The following is a 17463-nucleotide window of genomic DNA, read 5'->3' as shown; positions in this document are numbered from 1 at the left end:
TTTATTTATTTATTTATTTATTTATTTATTTATTTTTATGTGAATTGTTTTACAATTATGAGAGTTAGAGTATCAGCTGGTACCTTCTTAAACCACGGCACAACATTCAGTTAAATTGGGCCAATAGCCTATAAAAAGAGAACAACACCGGTCATTTCTGCTGAAATCACCTGAATTTAATTTTTAACAGTGACACTATTGTCTTTAGTGTGCCATAGCAACACCATGAATGTACAAACACATATTTACTTAAAAAAATGCAATTAAATGGTGACTAAATGATAAATGGTTAACCAAACTCACACACATTTGTACCAGCATCTGTATGAGCGCAGGATGCTGATTCAGGAGGTGTGTCACACATTTCGAAATATCTTAGGACACAGATCAAATGATAAGATAAGGCGAAGGCAGAAAAGAGAAACTCCACCTCTCCAGAGAGAGAGAGAGAGAGAGAGAGAGAGAGAGAGAGATTACACGCTGAGAGTGAGTGAGAGAGAGAGACAGAGAGAGAGAGAGAGAGAGAGAGAGAGAGAGAGAGATTACACGCTGAGACATGAGGCTGCTGAGAAGGTAAAAAGAGTCGGAGAACTATGTTGACTATCGAGAGAATCAGGAAACACTGAATCACCTGTGGAGGAACTGAGAAAAAAAAAGAGAGAAAAGGGAACGAATAAACTTCGCTTTCTCCTGTCGGTGTTTCAGCCTCTGGAAGACCTGGACGGTAAGAGTTGTTTCATGTCGTATCTGTGTCGGTCATTCCGTTTGAAGTTCGCTGTTATTAAAAATCATTGTGATTACAGCGACAGAGATGTTGAGAGAGCTGCATGGTCAATTAGCTTCTTTAGTTCATTTGTATTCACTGTAGATCTATACGGGACTGTATAGAATCTATACAGTCCCGTATCTGTCTTTTAATGCATAATACAAATGCACATTTCTGCCTTTAACAGGTGCTTGATCCAAAGCATTCAATGTAAACATATTGACAGTATGTGTTTGCTCTTTGAATTGAACCTGTCTTGACTTTGCTAGCACCACCGAACATCTGAACTACACAAATCATTCTTAGTAGTAGGTTAAGTGAACTTTATTCATTTTTATTTCACAACTTTTTTGAATGTTTTACAGAAGACAAGAAAATGTTCAGTATTTTCATTCATTTGGAAAGAAAAAAAATGTATAGAGTAAGAATTAAATTGAGTCAAATGCTCATAGATTGGTCCATTTTCCTCTCGTTATATATTGAATATATATATATTTTTTTTTTTTATTTTTTTTTTTTTTTTAATATTTTAATTGAAAGCTTATTGATTACAATATGAAACAAAATTCTTGGTAGCATTTTTTTTTTCCCCAGAGTGTTAAATACAACTACAATGCCCAAAATGTCCCATCTTTCCAAGCTGTTAGTCCATCTTGGACCAGCAACACGGGGGTGTTGAAACTGGTCAACCTACAATGAGGTTTCTCTAATCTGGTCCTTACAGACTTTATCTTCAAACCTTATCAAACACCTGAACAAGCCAAGCAAGGTCTTCAGGATTACTAAAATCAGGTTTGGAGATAAACACTGCAGGACTATGATCTTCAGGGGTCAGAGTTAAAAGCCCTCTGAAAGTGTGGCATTATTCAGTGTGTTGATATAATCTCCAATGAATAAGGAATACAGGGCGGGACATTGTGTGTGTGTGTGTGTGTGTGTGTGTGAGAGAGTGTGTGTGTGAGTGAGTGGGGGGAGGGGGTTCACTAGAAAAGTGCAGACACAAACAGAGTGATGCCAACAGTGAAAAGTTTTGAATCGCCGAAAGTAAAGGCTGTATTAATTTACACACAACAGAAGTCAATGACTTGTCCTCATTTACTTTAGTACCTATAAGAGGTGTAGGCCTATATGTGTGTGCTGAGTCTAACACACGTTTGTACAAGCATCTGTAGAGTGCAGGATGCTGATTCAGGAGGTGTGTCACTGAGACATTTCGAAATATCTTAGGACACAGATCAAACGGGGTCCAGAGTGAAAGGGCCACTGAAGTGTGTTGATGTAATGTCCAATGAAACAGGATGACAGGGCGGGACGTTTTGGGGGGTGGGGGATATGGGGTCACTAGAATATATATAAATATATTTAAAAAGCCAATAGTGTTTAGTTTACATCACAGCTCGACCACAGCCATTAAGATCAGTAAAGCCACAATTATCTCCTAATCTCTAACAGTTTCTTCTCCTAATCTCCTCCAAATCGCTTTAAAATACAGCATTGTGTGCAGAATTCACATGTGTCTGATATGTTTTCTGGTCTGCGGCGACTCCATCATATGATCCGCTCTGTGTGTGTCGTGTCTCTGGACCGGAGCTGCGGCGGTTTGCGTGACACTAACATCAAACTAGACTTAATTCGCCCCAATGGAAAGCATATTTACACTGTCTGAATCGTTCCCTATCCCCTATATAGTGCACTATGTGCCATTCGCTGTGTAGAAAATAGTAAATCTGTGAACCAGTGAGTGATTTCAGCCGCAGCTTCAGGATCTATTTATAATGTTTTTATAATGCATTTGATTGGACAGAAAATCTGATGAGAAGCTGAAGTGCAGAGTGATGTCCTCAAAATCACTGATCCATATTGGCGGAAGTGAGAGACTAAGTTTTGAACGCTTATATCTTCTAAATGTAAACTTTGTCATTATTTTGGATCAAACTAGCTTATAGATAACAGTACGGCTAGCATATTCATATTAAAAGCCAACAAACTTCAAAGTCGGCATGAAACAGTTGCAATAGTGAACTGCTAGTGCTTCTGGGACGAGAACAAATTAAGAATGCAAAGAAATAATATTTCTACTATTTGATTTCATGGTGAATTTAAGAAACCCTGACCAGCTCGACTACATGATTAAGGCTCGCTGTGTAAATACATTAACACTCCCTGTGTGCTGCAATAAAAAGCCTGTAAACACGTTTAATGATACGCCATTAAAATGAAATGCATCACTTTATATAAACGGTGATAATGAAGTGTAATTAGTTAAACATAGTAAAAGTAGCACTAACCAGTATAGATCTGCAGACTAATGTGCATTTTATGCATGCATGAATTAACAAATACAATGTGCATGCTACTATTTGGAAAATAAAAATAACCTACAAATACCATGGTACATAAATCTGGATCATGATATGATAATCACTGTATGCTCCAGGTGTATTTGTGCATCACAGTATGCAATCTGTGCTATATTTGGCCTGTAGGCAACGATGTCAGTGCTGTTTATGTAGTCCGATCACTATCAGCAAACCAGGATAAAGTGTGGCTCATGCCCGCACACATCTCACATCAGGTTTTTTTTCTGTGCACATCATTCAAATTTCGTCATGTGTGTAAAGCGTGTTACGACGTGCTACTTCCTTTTCAGTGCTTTGCAATACAACGTCTGCTTAACCTGAACGGTTTGATTTGGAAACAGGAATAATACACACTGTAATTATTCCTGTAAAAGCTGGTAATGCAAGTAATCTGTCTGAGGTTTTGCACAAAGCCACACATGCGTGTTTATTTGTGAAGCGTGTGTGTTGAGTACGTGCTGTGATTCGATTCAGAATCAGGTCTGTGTACAGGTGTCGTCAGCCGCTCATTACTCCGTCCCGTTCTCACCAAAGGGTGTGTTTGTGTTTATACTGGGCGTGAGAGGATTTTCACGTCTGTTTGAGGCGAATGTCTCAGACAGTGTCAAATCTCCGAGACGTGCGCTAGACAAACTCTGCAAAGACTGGCCACATTCAGATGGGAATGTCAGAAAGTCAATCCAAGCGTGTTGAACTTTACCTGAGCAAATCTCACTATCATCCTCCTTTCTTCCTTCTTATCACAGTTTTGTATGACTTTGTTTTTGTTGGAATAAGGAAGGAATTGTAAAAGATATCTGGAGTATATTTACACTAGCAGTGTTCATGTCTGGTCTCGCTATCAGGAAGCAGTTACAGTTGACAAATATTTCCAGTAATTCCAACTTCGGTCCCACTTTCCCATGAACTTCCCTGACTACAAAGAAATGACTTGTATCTATGGTTGTATGTATTTACCTTTTATTCACTGAATAGTTTCTGACTTTTATCTGCAACAAAATTACATTGTTTGTACAGTTTATCAACACTAATAGAAAACAGTGTAAAGTTTCTACATTTATTTATTTGTTAGTCAAATCTACTTTTTTTCATAGGCATGTTCAAATGTAGATGCTGTGTGTCTTAATCACTCTTACAATTGGCTTTTACACCAACATTTTTCACAAAAAAAAAATGTCCAGTCTTCGTCATGTCACATCCCTCCTTGTCTATGTATGATAATGATTCACCCTTTTTTTTTATTTATTTTTTACATTGGTTAAACTGAGTGTTACAACCCCAGTCTCCTATAATTAGATGATACATAACACAACAGTGCACTCACAAATCAAGATTGTGTCTCAGTCACCCAGTCACGGCCTGCATGATTTTCTTTCTCCTGTGCAACACAATCTTAATCTAAGATGTTTCCCACACAACAAAACCAGCAGTCAAGCTCCTGAAAAGTGAAAACGCCAACAAAAAAACATACAACCCTGGTGCTTCTTATCAAGCAAGTTAATGAAGTTCTCGCCTAATTAACTGATGATCCAAATCAGGCGTATTAAACAATGAAGACCTACACAATATGCAGAGCTGGGTCATCAGAATTGAAAACCACCATAAACTATTATTAGGGGCTGTTTGCACGACACCGTTTTCAACTAAAAACATAAAACTTTTTGTTTTTATGTGGATCGTTTTGACAGTGGCGTCATCTGTACGCGGAAATCTCAAAGGAAAAACTTCTCAGTTTTGAGCACATTGTTGTCGTGTAAATGAACCCTAAGTATTGAATTATTGGATCTTGCATGTCTACCAAGCTACCAGGGAACGTTCTCAAAACTTATGGATTCTTTTCCAAGTCTCTGAGATCCTGAAACCTTGTACTTCAGGAGACTCTAGTTATGGAAAATGGTGGCACTGGAGACTAAAGGGTTTCTGATGGTTTCACACTTAATTCTTCACCTTAATTCATTTTTTTTTTTTAGCAGTTAACATGTGTCTTTTCTTCTTGGCCTGTTTTTGTATGACCCTGCTGAACCAAAGAGTGTTTTCCTGTCCACTGGTTACGCAGACATTTTGCAATTTCTAGTATTGCATTAGCATTGCATCTTTCTCATGAGCATTTAATATTTTTTGACTTTTCAGTGCGAGTTAAATCTCTTGTTTGGCCCATTTTACCTGTAAAGGAAAACCTGCTTAATAATTATGCACACCTGAATATTAAGTGTATAGGCATTTTTCACCAAATATCTAAACCTCTGCTAATTCTCAATGAGAAAAGAGAATTATTCTGAAGACGTCTGACAGACATAAAGTCAGTCTGGTTAGTAATAAGTGAAGCTGGTAATGCTGTTAGTGGAATTGTTTAATCCTCCTCTGCTGAGATCTGAGTGACTGAAGTCAGTTGTAGTTTCTGTTCTTGTTGTTTCTCTTTCCTTCAGTGATTCTGCTTGTTAACAGCAGGTGTTCAAAATTTTCAGGAATGTCCTACTAACTTTTAAATGGCATTTATTAACATTAAAGAAACTGGGCATTTTTATGTTCTTGGAATGTTACAAATCAATGTTCTTAGAATGTTGAGTTTTATTATAAAAACAAAATAAAAAAATCAAGTCGAAAGAATGTTTCAGAAACATCATATGTTCCTCTAACATTAAGAAAACTTGTAACATTTCCATAACCAAAACAGAATGTTTGGAAAACGTTCTTAGAACAAAAGTGTGTTAGCTGGGTAGTAACTGATTGTGATGTTCCATATTTGAATGTGTATAAAATTTGAAAGTTTTTTTTTTTTTTTTTTTTTTTTTACAATCCCCTTTTGTGTTTCACAGAAGTAAGTGATGTATGTTTAAAGCACACATCTTCCCTGACCTCTTATCATCAAATCTGACCACAATAGCTTTGCTAGAGTAGACAACTCATCACTGAATGATGATTAAAAACAAACGCCCTTATGACAAACTACACACATAAAGGTCAGGAGGAAATAAAGACTGCTTGCACAAGCATCATTTCTAAAACTCATGGCAGCAGGGGGAAAAAAAGACGAAGAAAAAAGGCTAAGTTCCTCAGAAATAAATTTGAAGTGGGTTCAGATGCAGGACAGTGATTGATTGAAATCTCTAATGTGGTCTGCTCTGCTGCAGAGATATGGTTAGCACTGTGAATGTCATCTCTAGAGAGTTTCACAACTTTAAACAGACCTGAATCTGTTTCTTGTGATCTTTAAGGCCTTTTGACTTGCAGACTTCAGTTCTGTTTAATAGTCTGCATGTGAAACAGAGCCTGCGTGTATCAAATCAAGTCAGTTTTATTATTATTTAATGGACAGTTTGAAGTGCATAGAGCTAAAGCATCAAGTTCCTACTTCAGTAGTTCTAGAAAAAGCTAAAACATCCTAGAATGAGTTCTTAGAAAGAGAAGAAGCTCAATTATAAGAGTTTCCAGTTGTGAAACAAGTTTTAGTCCCCACATCATTCCCATAATTCTGTGTTATTTCATTATTTTGCTGACATTACTGTTGCTATTAAAGGTGCGCAGTTTTTTTTTTTTTTTTTTTTTGTAGGCAAGGCAAGTTTATTTTATAGCACATTTTATGGCACACTTGTATGTCAAAGTGCTTTACAGAAATAAAATATATATAAAAAATAGCAATTTAAAAGGTTTCATATGAAATAATTAAAAAAAAAGTTTTAAAAAAAGTTACAATTAAATTAATTTAGTTGTACTTTTAATTTTTACCAGCACCTTTGTGTGTTTTTATTTTTATTTTTATTGTATTTTACTTTTATTGTTATTTTTTTAATGTACAGGGTGGGCCATTTATATGGATACACCGTAATAACATGGGAATGGTTGGTGATATTAAAGTCCTGTTTGTGGCACATGAGGGGGCAAACTCCTCAAGATGGGTGGTGACCATGGTGGCCATTTAGAAGTCCACAAACAGGACTTTAATATCACCAACCATTCCCATGTTATTACGGTGTATCCATATAAATGGCCCACCCTGTATTTTAAGCCTCTAAACTATTAGACATTTGAGCTGTCCATTACAAGTAAATTCTTTCCTTATATCATTCTACATTAACTTCTGTCATTTGTATTGAAATAGAGGGAATTATTTTATCCTAATATATCTCTTGTAATTAAAATTAGTGTTTAAAAATATTTTTATACATTGTTACTAGCATGATTTCCGAAGTCATTAGCAAGTATTTGAATATTGTTTTCTTGTACAGTTGATTTAATGTTCAAGCCTCTGAAACTATACTTCACCAAAAATGTGTTTGCTTTAGAACAATTCACAAGAACAATCGCACACGTTATGAGCAACTTCACAATTCCTGAAATCGGTATGTGTTTTTAAAAGCTGCAGTAATACCTATAGTGGTTTTTATTAGAGGTTGAGTTTGGTTTAATTTGGTTTTAACTATATCTCAACATCTTCCAGTGGTTATGTGCCTGATGTCAAAGATATTGCGAAGAGTTTGAACGTTTTTGAGATGATGCTTAAATCCCAGACAGAAACAAAGTGTCGGCCCCAGATCCGGCCCACATCTGGTCCTCGTGGATTCCACATGTAGATGTGGCCTGGATCTGGGCCGAGTCCGACACTATGTTGACAGTTAACGTGTAGATTCTTCTAGTAAAAAACAACAACAACTCAGTCAGCACAAATGTCTCACAAATCATTTCCTGCATGAACTTCCTGTAGTGATGAACACACAGTTTGTGGCCGTGTAAGTGGGTCCACACTCACACGCTGAAGACTTGAGTTGGCACAGTTTTCATTGTCAATGCTTCACGTCAGATTCGCTCTGCCTAAGCTTTTCCTTTCCTGGCTCTGCTTCTCTTTCCTCTCCCCGAGGGCCTCTAATGGACCTGCAGTTTATCTGTGTTCTGGTCATCTGTGTTCCTTCACTCGGTGTACCGCACCGGTGCCTCTTGAACGGATGGTTTGCGGTCAGATTGAATTTGGCCGATGCGATCGGAGATCTGGTGTGATGAGATAATGATCACGTTACGCAGACTCCTGTAATCACTTCAGCTAAACCTTGTGTTTGTAATGCATCAGGGAGCCTGTCAGCGTGTGCCGTGTGCTAATGCGTTCACTAATGTACAGTAAAGTGGCTCTGTGGAAATGATTTTTTTCTGTCTGCTTTTTTGCCGGCCGCCACTGTTATCTAAAGACCACAGACGTCATTTACGGTGGCTCGCACCCTCTTTATGAGCGTCTCATATCTAAAGCATCTCCAAAATGCAAACAAATGTGTTTGCTCTCGATGTCCATCTGCAATATTGGTTAATAAAAATGAAATGTTATATTAGGGATGGGGTAGAACCTGGAACAGCTTCACCAACGAGTCATCCGTACCGGAAATTAAGCGTAAGCGTCAGGTCTGGCAGGCCAGGTAGTCAAGACGTTGTCAACGCTATTAGCCAACTACACGGTCTCATCAGCTGATTCTGCTCAGCTGAGATGCATCAGCACATCAGCTGTTCAACTCCCCTCGCTGTAATGGCTACGATAAAAACAGGGTGCCCTCTTCAAACAGATTCAGTTCGCTCCTAACTGCTGATGCTAGCTTCTTTGCAGCCCGCCACCTCCCCAGCTCCTCCTTGTCGTGTATAACGTGGCATTTGCTTTTCTGTCATCGTTGCTGCTCTGTTCATAGGGGGAAGAGTTCAGCTCTCCCAGTCCTAAACTGTGTGAGCGTTCCCTATGCTGCTGCTGTCCTCTGACTCTCTGCTATTTCATGGTGCTCATGAAAGGTCAGAGGACTCCCTGAACAGAGCCATACCGCCAAAAAATTAATTCAGAATTTATCAACTTGATTTGCAATTTATTCAATAAAAATTTCCTAAATCATTTTTATTGTCGTGTGTTCTTAAAAGGTAACACTTTATTTTGATAGTCCACTTTAGACATTCTACTAACTATAAGTAACTTTCCAACTACATGTCAACTAATTCTCATTAGAGTATTAGTAGACTGTCAGTAGACTGTTAGGTTATGGTTAGGTGTTAGGGTTCGGGTTAGGAGAATAAGCTGACCAAGTCACTTATAGTCAGTGTTGGGGGACCAACAAAATAAAGTTTTAGCAGATATAAAGCAGACAGTCTACTAATCCTCTAATGACAGATAGTTGACATGTAGCTGCAAAGTTACTTCTAGTTAGTCGAATGTAGTAGAAAGTGGACTATTGAAATCAAGAGTTACCAAAAAAAAAAAAAAAAAAAAAAAAAAAAAAAAACATTTATTTCCTACATAGGCCTAGAGACATTGATTTTTAATGATTCTGTATGAACCTTTCAAGACAGACCAACCATGATCTAGGAGGTTATTAATAAATGTTGTTATATGCTTCTCTTGAATCTATTTTTCAACTTTCGTTTTGTAAGGATTCACTTTAATAACCAAAGTCTCACTAAACTCTCACCTCTATATTTTTGTATATTGTGCAGGAAATTTAAAATGCAAATCTAAAAGTTTTTTTAAAAATAAAAAAACAATGACGGAAACTTTCATAGTGTACAGTTCTGTAATCAGTAATATCATATCATGTGAAATTCTTCACTATTAATCCTTCATTCCTGCAGAAAACACATACAGTAGGCCTACCTTTTTCTGTTTTACTGATGTTCTCATATTTTCAACTTTTGTAATGTCATGATTCATCTCGGAGCTGGTTGGTCTGGTTAATGGCTTAGATCTCATTTATTGAAGGTTTTTTTTTAATCCCTGTGGAAGAAATTAATGGGAAAACAGAATCAATAATGCTGAAAAGTGTCATTGCTCAGCTACACTTTTATCTACTGACTTACAAAAACATAGATTGAGCGGAAGTCATTATCAAATTAAATTAAACATGTTAGAAGTTCATTTGAGGATATCAGTTGATCAGTAAAATGATGCTCCATCAAATAACTGTGATGAGGAAAAAATGGTGTGCTATTGAAATTAGTGTATCAAAGATTTTGTGGCATTTCCAGTTGATTGCACAATTTTGAAACTTGTAATATGATTCAAATGCTTATAACTTTTGACCACAAGGTGGTGCTGTTACCAAATTGATGTTGTGAGGTCAGTGTGTGGAGACAATAGCTGCGTTTACATCACCCTTCAAACTGCGCAAATTGAAATTGTGAATTCAAAATACGGCCAATGGAAACACATCAATTTAGCAAAAACTCCCATATATCGAGAAAAAAAAAAAAAAAAAAAAAAAAAAATGCTTACATGAGGTGGTTTTTCAGCCAATTCGAAAAAAGGAATATTTCGCAAAGCTGCAATGGAAACAGTTTTTTTTTTTTTTTTTCACATTTACAAGTCACCTGGCATACATAACAGCAAATCGGTATAGAAGGATATAGAAAGGTTTTCAAAGAGATTCAAAATGGCGGACAGCAAGTTCATATGCAATATGGCATTATTGGTTAGCCTGGCTCCGCCCTCCTACGTACTTCCACTCAATTTTCATTTTCCTTCAGTACTCCGTCTGGGTTTGCGGTATATTCTTGGGTTTTCTCGAGTCAAATTTTTGGCGGTCCAATCAGCGAACAGAGGGAGTGGCTGAGAACGATGTTGTTGAGGTGCGCTAGTTTGAGTTGTAGGGTTACACCACGACCAAACGTTAGCGATTGGTTATGGCAGATCCAATAGTTTTAGACTTCAACCGAGTACTCGCCTTCAAGGAAGTTAACGCGTGTCAATGGAGAGTGGCCAGACTCTCTGTACAAATGAAATGTACGAGAGTCTGGTAGGACCAGGCTAATATTTGGTATCATTGTCCTTGGTATGATTCGAGGAATCTATAAAGACCGGTTTCATTAAAAAAGGAAAATTAATCAAAAGCTATTAGCAGTTTTTTTTAATTTTTTTTATTTCATTATACATTTTGACTAGAAGGTGGTGCTGTTCTGAAACTTTTTGAGCACCTTCAGGGCATGGTCCCGATGACACATACCTAGTTTGTAACAATATGCTAATGCGGCCATAAAATTCAGCATTTAATGATAAAATTCAGAATGGCTGATGTGGGAAAAATAGGGATCAGTTGAATCGTTATGCTGCACTAAATCAAAAGATCAGTTCAGAAGTTGTGAGCAAAAATTGCTGTTTTTCATATCTCCTCACCAGTAGGTGGCGCTTTGCTGAAACGCTACATGTAGCCTCACGTTATGACCTGTAGCAAAACAAGTCTGGTTTCGCCAAAGCGGTGCAGAGATACAGCCTTGTATCCAATTTGGTGTGCTCTTTGTCAAATCCGTTATTCAAGAACGGTTGGGGTTATCAAACAGTAACTTTTGTGCCAGCATGGTCTGAAGATGATGCGAGCCAATTTTGGTGAAAATCTGACAAACTGTCTAGGACGAGTTCAAAATTGTTTTACACTTCACACTCTCACACTTCACTGACGAAATGCTAATCTTTTCCTCTTCAGATTGCCGAGATGGATTCCACCACAAACTTGAGCGGAGTCGGGGTGATCGCCGGTGCGGCCATCCTCAGCCTCGTGTTTCTCCTCGGCGTTCCCGGGAACATCTTCATCGTCTGGAGTGTCCTGGCCCGAACTCGCCGGCGCTCCGTCACCACCCTCCTGATCCTAAACCTGGCCTTCGCCGACGGGTTCCTCATGCTGCTGACGCCCTTCTTCGTGGTTTATTTGGTTCAGCAAAGTTGGATTTTCAGTCTGGCGCTGTGCAAAGTGCTGTTCTACCTCTGCTGCACCAACATGTACGCTTCCATATTTCTGATCACGCTGATGAGTCTGCACAGGCTGGTGGCGATCGTGTGGCCGAAACGCGTGGCTGCGGTGACGGACCCCCGGGCGATCACACGGGTCCTGGTGGGACTCTGGGTTCTCGCTCTGGGACTCTCAGTGCCCGTTTTGGTTTTCAGGACCACAGAAAAAGTGGTCACAAACAGTTCTTCAGGAAATAACACCACGTCTTTTGTGTGCGACTGCAATCACACACAACCACAATATGTGAGTCTGTGCTGCTCTAATATTTCAAACCGAAGCATTACACACATATTCAAGAAGTATCTTAAGAGTCAGAACTTTCTATTCACCAAAGAATCCTGAAAAATAAAATGCGGTTTCCACAAAACTATGAAGCAGCACAACTGTTTCCAACATTGATAATAATCATAAATGTTTCTGGAGCATCAAATCATCATATTAAAATAATTTCTGAATGATCATGTGACTCTGAAGACTGGAGAAATGATGCTGAAAATTCAGCTTTGATCACAGGAATAAATAACATTTTACAATATATTCCAATAGAACACAGTTATTTTATTATGATCAGATTAATGCAGCCTTGGTGAGAATAAAATACATTTAAAAATATTTAACGTATAACCAACCCAAACTTTTGAACAGTAGTGTATATGAGATGACTGGATGATGAAAAGTCATCTTAAAATATAATTTATCCTCATGTGAAAATAAACTTCTTGTGTTTTATTCATAATACATAAACATTCACTACATCAACAATAATAAACATATAGTTCTGCTGTATTTTGTCATTGTTAAATTGTGACTGATGCAGTTACAGGGTCTTTCGCAAGTATTTTTCACCTCACTGAACTTTTTACACATTTTCTAGCTTTACAACCTGGAATTACGAGTTGGAGTTTGATAACATGTTTGAATGTGCAAAATATTGTTTTGGTGAAACCTAAAAGTTAATTAAGCCTCAAGCAATATCTGCTGGTTGTAAGTACGCATCAGTTCTTGTCGAAGCATCTTTGGCTGCAGCTCAGTGTTCTGGGAATGTTATCAGTTTTGCACGTTCACGCTGTAACGTCTGGAAATTTTCCTTGGAAAAACTGCTCTGGCTCTGTCAGGTTGGAAGGGACTGCAGGGCTTTAACTGGGCCCTTCTGCTTTTATATCATTCTCATGCTGATTTGGCCGTTTGAACCTTTATGTCAGCGAAGAGCTTCTCCATATGTTTCTGCCACAAAGTGTTTTGTGCCAAAAACATTTGGCAGAGATCTATTTTTATGTTTGTAGTGTATCTTCCGGCAAATATTTTTTTCTATAAACAAACCCAGGATGACGCTTCTCTAAAAATGTTCCAGACCTGAGTCAACAAAACTTTTATTTTTTATTTTTTTGAACCAGGAAAACAAATCATTTTTCTTTTCTTTTTAAACTACAATATTTGTGTTAGTAATTTCCTGTAAGTCAAATGATAAAATTCCATTTAACCCTTGTATGGTGTTCGGGTCTGTTGGACCCGTTTTCATTTTTTATCAAAAGAAAAATGATACAATTAATTATTTTTTCAAACTGAGACTCATTGGCCTTGGCTCATTTTCTGTGAGGAATATATATCAGAACACATTTTCAATGAAAACACACTGTACACCCCCCTACACATTTATATTACACACAGGATGTTCGGGTCCACTGGACCCGGGGCTAATAAAAGTGTGAATATTGTAGGTCCTGTGTACCTTTACTCTGTCCTCCTCCTGTCAGGGCCTGCTGTTAGTGTGTGTATGTTCTTGTATATGGTTTATGAGGACACAAATGTGTATAATGACATGGGTATTACAACGTAAACATGGTTTATGACGACATCTGTGTCCTCATACTAAAACATACTAAATGGTGTTTTTTGAAATTCAAGTGGTAGGGTTTAGTGGTAGGGTTAGTGTAGGGGGATAGATTATACAGTTTGTACATTAGAAAAACCATTATGCCTATGGAGAGTGACCGTACACCACATGTCCAAGTGAGTGTGTGTGTGTGCATGTGTGTGTGTGTGTGTGTGTGTATGTGTGGGTGTGTGTTTTGTGTGTGTCTGTGTGTGTGTTGTGGGCGTGTGTGTTGTGGGTGTGTGTATGTGTGTGCATGAGTGTGTGTGTGCGTGCGTGTGAGAGAGAGATTGTGTGTAAGTGTGAAAGAGTGCAAGAGTGAGTTTTGTGCTTCTACTCCTGCCATTCCCACACGAGGTTGCAATTCTTAAATGTGATCTAACAAAGGTAAAGAGAAAATATTAACCATATATGCTGTTTATATTGCTTGTAATTGGGATGAAGTAAACATCTGTTGAGTATTTTAACATAACATTTTTGATTGTGTTGAATTAAAAACCCCAAAAATGCAGCGGGTCCACCAGACCCACGAACACTGGCTGAGTAACAAAAATATGAACACCACACAAGGGTTAAAACCATTTTATCTTGATTGTAATGCTACAAGTGCTGGAATGTGCCTGTTTTTCTATATATTACCGTTCAAAAGTTTGGGATGGGTAAATGTTTTTTTTTTTTTTTTAAGTCTCACCAAGGCTGCATTTATTTGATCAAAAATACAGTAAAAACCGTTATACTGTTGAGCATTATTACAATTTAAAATAACCATTTTCTATGTAAATATATTGTAAAATGTTATTTATTCCTGTGATCAAAGCTGAATTTTCAGTATCATCACTCCAGTCTTCAGTGTCACATGATCTTCAGAAATCATTTTAATATGCTGATTTGATTTTGCTGCTGTTTTGCTGCTCCATATTTTTGTGTATACCATGACACTTTTTTTCATGATTGCTTGATGGAAAGTTAAAATGATATCTCATGACCGTTGTTGTTCATCTGTAGGTGGTGATGCAGTACGGTATGGAAACGGTGCTGGGCTTCTTGTTGCCGTACAGTGTGATCATAGGCAGTTACGTGTGTATCTTGCGCAGAATCCGCAAGACGCGTTTTCGCCGACGCATCCGCAGCGAGAAACTCATCCTGGTGATCATCGTCACCTTCGGGCTCTTCTGGCTGCCGTACCACATCGTAAACATGGTGCAGGTGTGTGCTATACGTGCTTAATCAGAATTGTCTCAAATGTGAAAACACTCTCAAAATGTTTTCCTCACACAGATGGCAGCTGCTTTACATCCAGACGTTTCTACAAAAATTAGGTGAGTAACTTTTAGAAAAAGCTTGTACGCTCAGTAACACCAGCTAATTTACAAACTCATTTCTGTTCTTCCTCCGGCAGACTAAAAAAGATCTCGACGTCGCTGCGAGTGCTCACCTCCACCGTGGCCTTTGTCAGCAGCTGCATAAACCCCATCCTCTACACCTTCGCCGGAAAGTCGTTCATCCGACGGGAAGGCCTGGCTTTCATGGCGCGGCTGTTCGAGGCAACGGCGCTTTATTCGACAAAGATCCGCCAGAGCAATCACAACAGCCGAGAGAAGGACACCGATGAAGGAGGCAGTCTCAAAGACAAAGACTCCGATTCCACCACCACCCCTCACACGAGCTGCATTATTAAAGTTGTGCCGCAGAAAAAAGGAAAGTGAGCGAATGGCTGTGAAATTCAATTCTGAGAGTTGCGCTTTCCAGTGTTTTATGGTGGGTTAATCAAGACAGCTTGTGTTTTTGTAACAGATGAAAGTGAATCCAAGCTTATTTTATAAAATAAAAACTGTGTACCAATTGTGTACCAAAAAGCCACAAGAGAACAAGGAGACCAGTGCCTAACTCTCAAACCATCACCTGACCGAAGACTGAGGCAGCCGCAGGGTCTTTTCCCTTTACACAAGGAACAGGTTCAGACACATGAACGTCCACAGAGTACTGGAAGCTGTTTTTATTCCAGCACTTTCAAAGATCTGCTTCATGTCTTTGCCCAGTAGAGGGCGTCACACAACTGAGAGACAGATGAACTGCTACAGAAACAGCCCTCTTGCTCAAAACGGTTTGCATGGTTGTAAATAGTGTTGTCAGTGTGTAAATTGTGGTTTCTTATGCAAATGTTTATCCGTTTTTTTTTTTTTTATGCAAATGCTGATCACATTTAGAATAAGTAGATATGTTGGGGAATTTGGCATGTAACATTTCAATTCAATTCTGTTGAAATGACAGAAAGTTGAAAAAGCTTCGTTAAATTTGCTTAACGAAACTTAAAGATCCGAGTCAGTAAAATGATCCGAACCTCCCATCACTAGTTGTAAATAAAGATTCAAGACTGACCAATGAGACAAATTTGGTAGAGTACTGAGTTTTGAGAGGGAACTCTGTCATTAGGTCTAATAACCAGCATGGGCATCGAGTTCCTATTTTCTTTTCAAATTAATTTTCATGACTTTTCCATAACATTTCCAGTACTGTATGATTGGTTAATGTTTAATTATTATTATTTTTTTAATAATAATTTGACAAGCGTTGCACTCAGAGTACAAAGAAATACTTCACAACTGAGAATCAGCAGAACATATAAAGAGAAATCCATGACAATCAATGTTCCCTGTTTCTCAGGCCCGATTGAACCCTGATGACCGTAAAAGAGGGTGTAATCAGGAAATTAGGGTTTAATTGAGACTTTTGTTGTCATGGTAACAATTAATGAGGTAAATCTAAGTTTGAGGATTTATGTTTTTTTAATTATGTCTGGATCACTGTACAAATGTTTACACTAATGGCATCATTCATATTAAATGTGATGTTTTACACTGATGCATGTCTGCATGTGTGTGTGTGTGTGTGTGTTTTGTGGGCTTAGTTGAGAGATGAAATGATAAACTGGAGCACTTCGATTGTGGTTCAGCTAACAAATATTTGTTCTAAGAACGTTTTCCAAACATTTAGTTTTAGTTATGGAAATGTTAAACTTTCCAGTTTGTATGATGTTCCTGAAACATTATTTCAAACATTCAAACATCTGATGTTAACAAGCAGAATCACTGAAGGAAAGATGAACAAGAGAAACACAAGAACTACAACTGACTTCAGCCACAGCCCACAGCCTTAGAGGAAATCAACTGAAGATAAAAGAAGACATTAAATCTGTGAAGATCTCAGCAGAGGAGGATTAAACAACTCCACTAACAGCATTACCAGCTTCACTTATTACTAACCAGACTGACTTTATGTTAGACATCTACAGAATAATTCTCTTTTCTCATTGAGAATTAACAGAGGTTTTGATGTTTGGTGAAAAATGCCTATACACTTAATATTCAGGTGTGCATCATTATTAAGCAGGTTTTCCTTTACAGGTAAAATGGGACAAAAAATAAATTTAACTCGCACTGAAAAGTCAAAAAATATTAAATGCTCATGAGAAAGATGCAATGCTAATGCAATACTAGAAATTGCAAAATGTCTGCGTAACCAGTGGACAGGAAAACACTCTTTGGTTCAGCAGGGTCATACAAAAACAGGCCAAGAAGAAAAGACACATGTTAACTGCTAAAAAAAAAAAATGAATTAAGGTGAAGAATTAAGTGTGAAACCATCAGAAACCCTTTAGTCTCCAGTGCCACCATTTTCCTTAACTAGAGTCTCCTGAAGTACAAGGTTTCAGGATCTCAGAGACTTTGC

At 38.0% G+C, this 17463-nt stretch overlaps 1 protein-coding gene across 1 annotated transcript; it reads left to right on the top strand.

The window, feature by feature from the left end:
• The first annotated feature begins 444 nt into the window (after positions 1-444).
• Positions 445-16972, top strand: ltb4r2a (leukotriene B4 receptor 2a). Its single transcript, XM_079865998.1, has 5 exons — positions 445-724; positions 11559-12104; positions 14740-14940; positions 15013-15053; positions 15134-16972. Exons 2-5 carry the CDS (start codon positions 11568-11570, stop codon positions 15438-15440), a joined length of 1086 nt encoding a protein of 361 aa, XP_079722124.1. The 5' UTR covers positions 445-724; positions 11559-11567; the 3' UTR covers positions 15441-16972.
• The last annotated feature ends 491 nt before the right edge of the window (positions 16973-17463 follow it).

The sequence above is a fragment of the Squalius cephalus genome (assembly GCF_949319135.1).
Source record: "Squalius cephalus genome assembly, chromosome: 3".
In the NCBI taxonomy this organism is placed as follows: domain Eukaryota; kingdom Metazoa; phylum Chordata; class Actinopteri; order Cypriniformes; family Leuciscidae; genus Squalius; species Squalius cephalus.
Note: the sequence above shows the minus strand (reverse complement) of the source record. Positions and strands in the feature narration are given on the sequence as shown.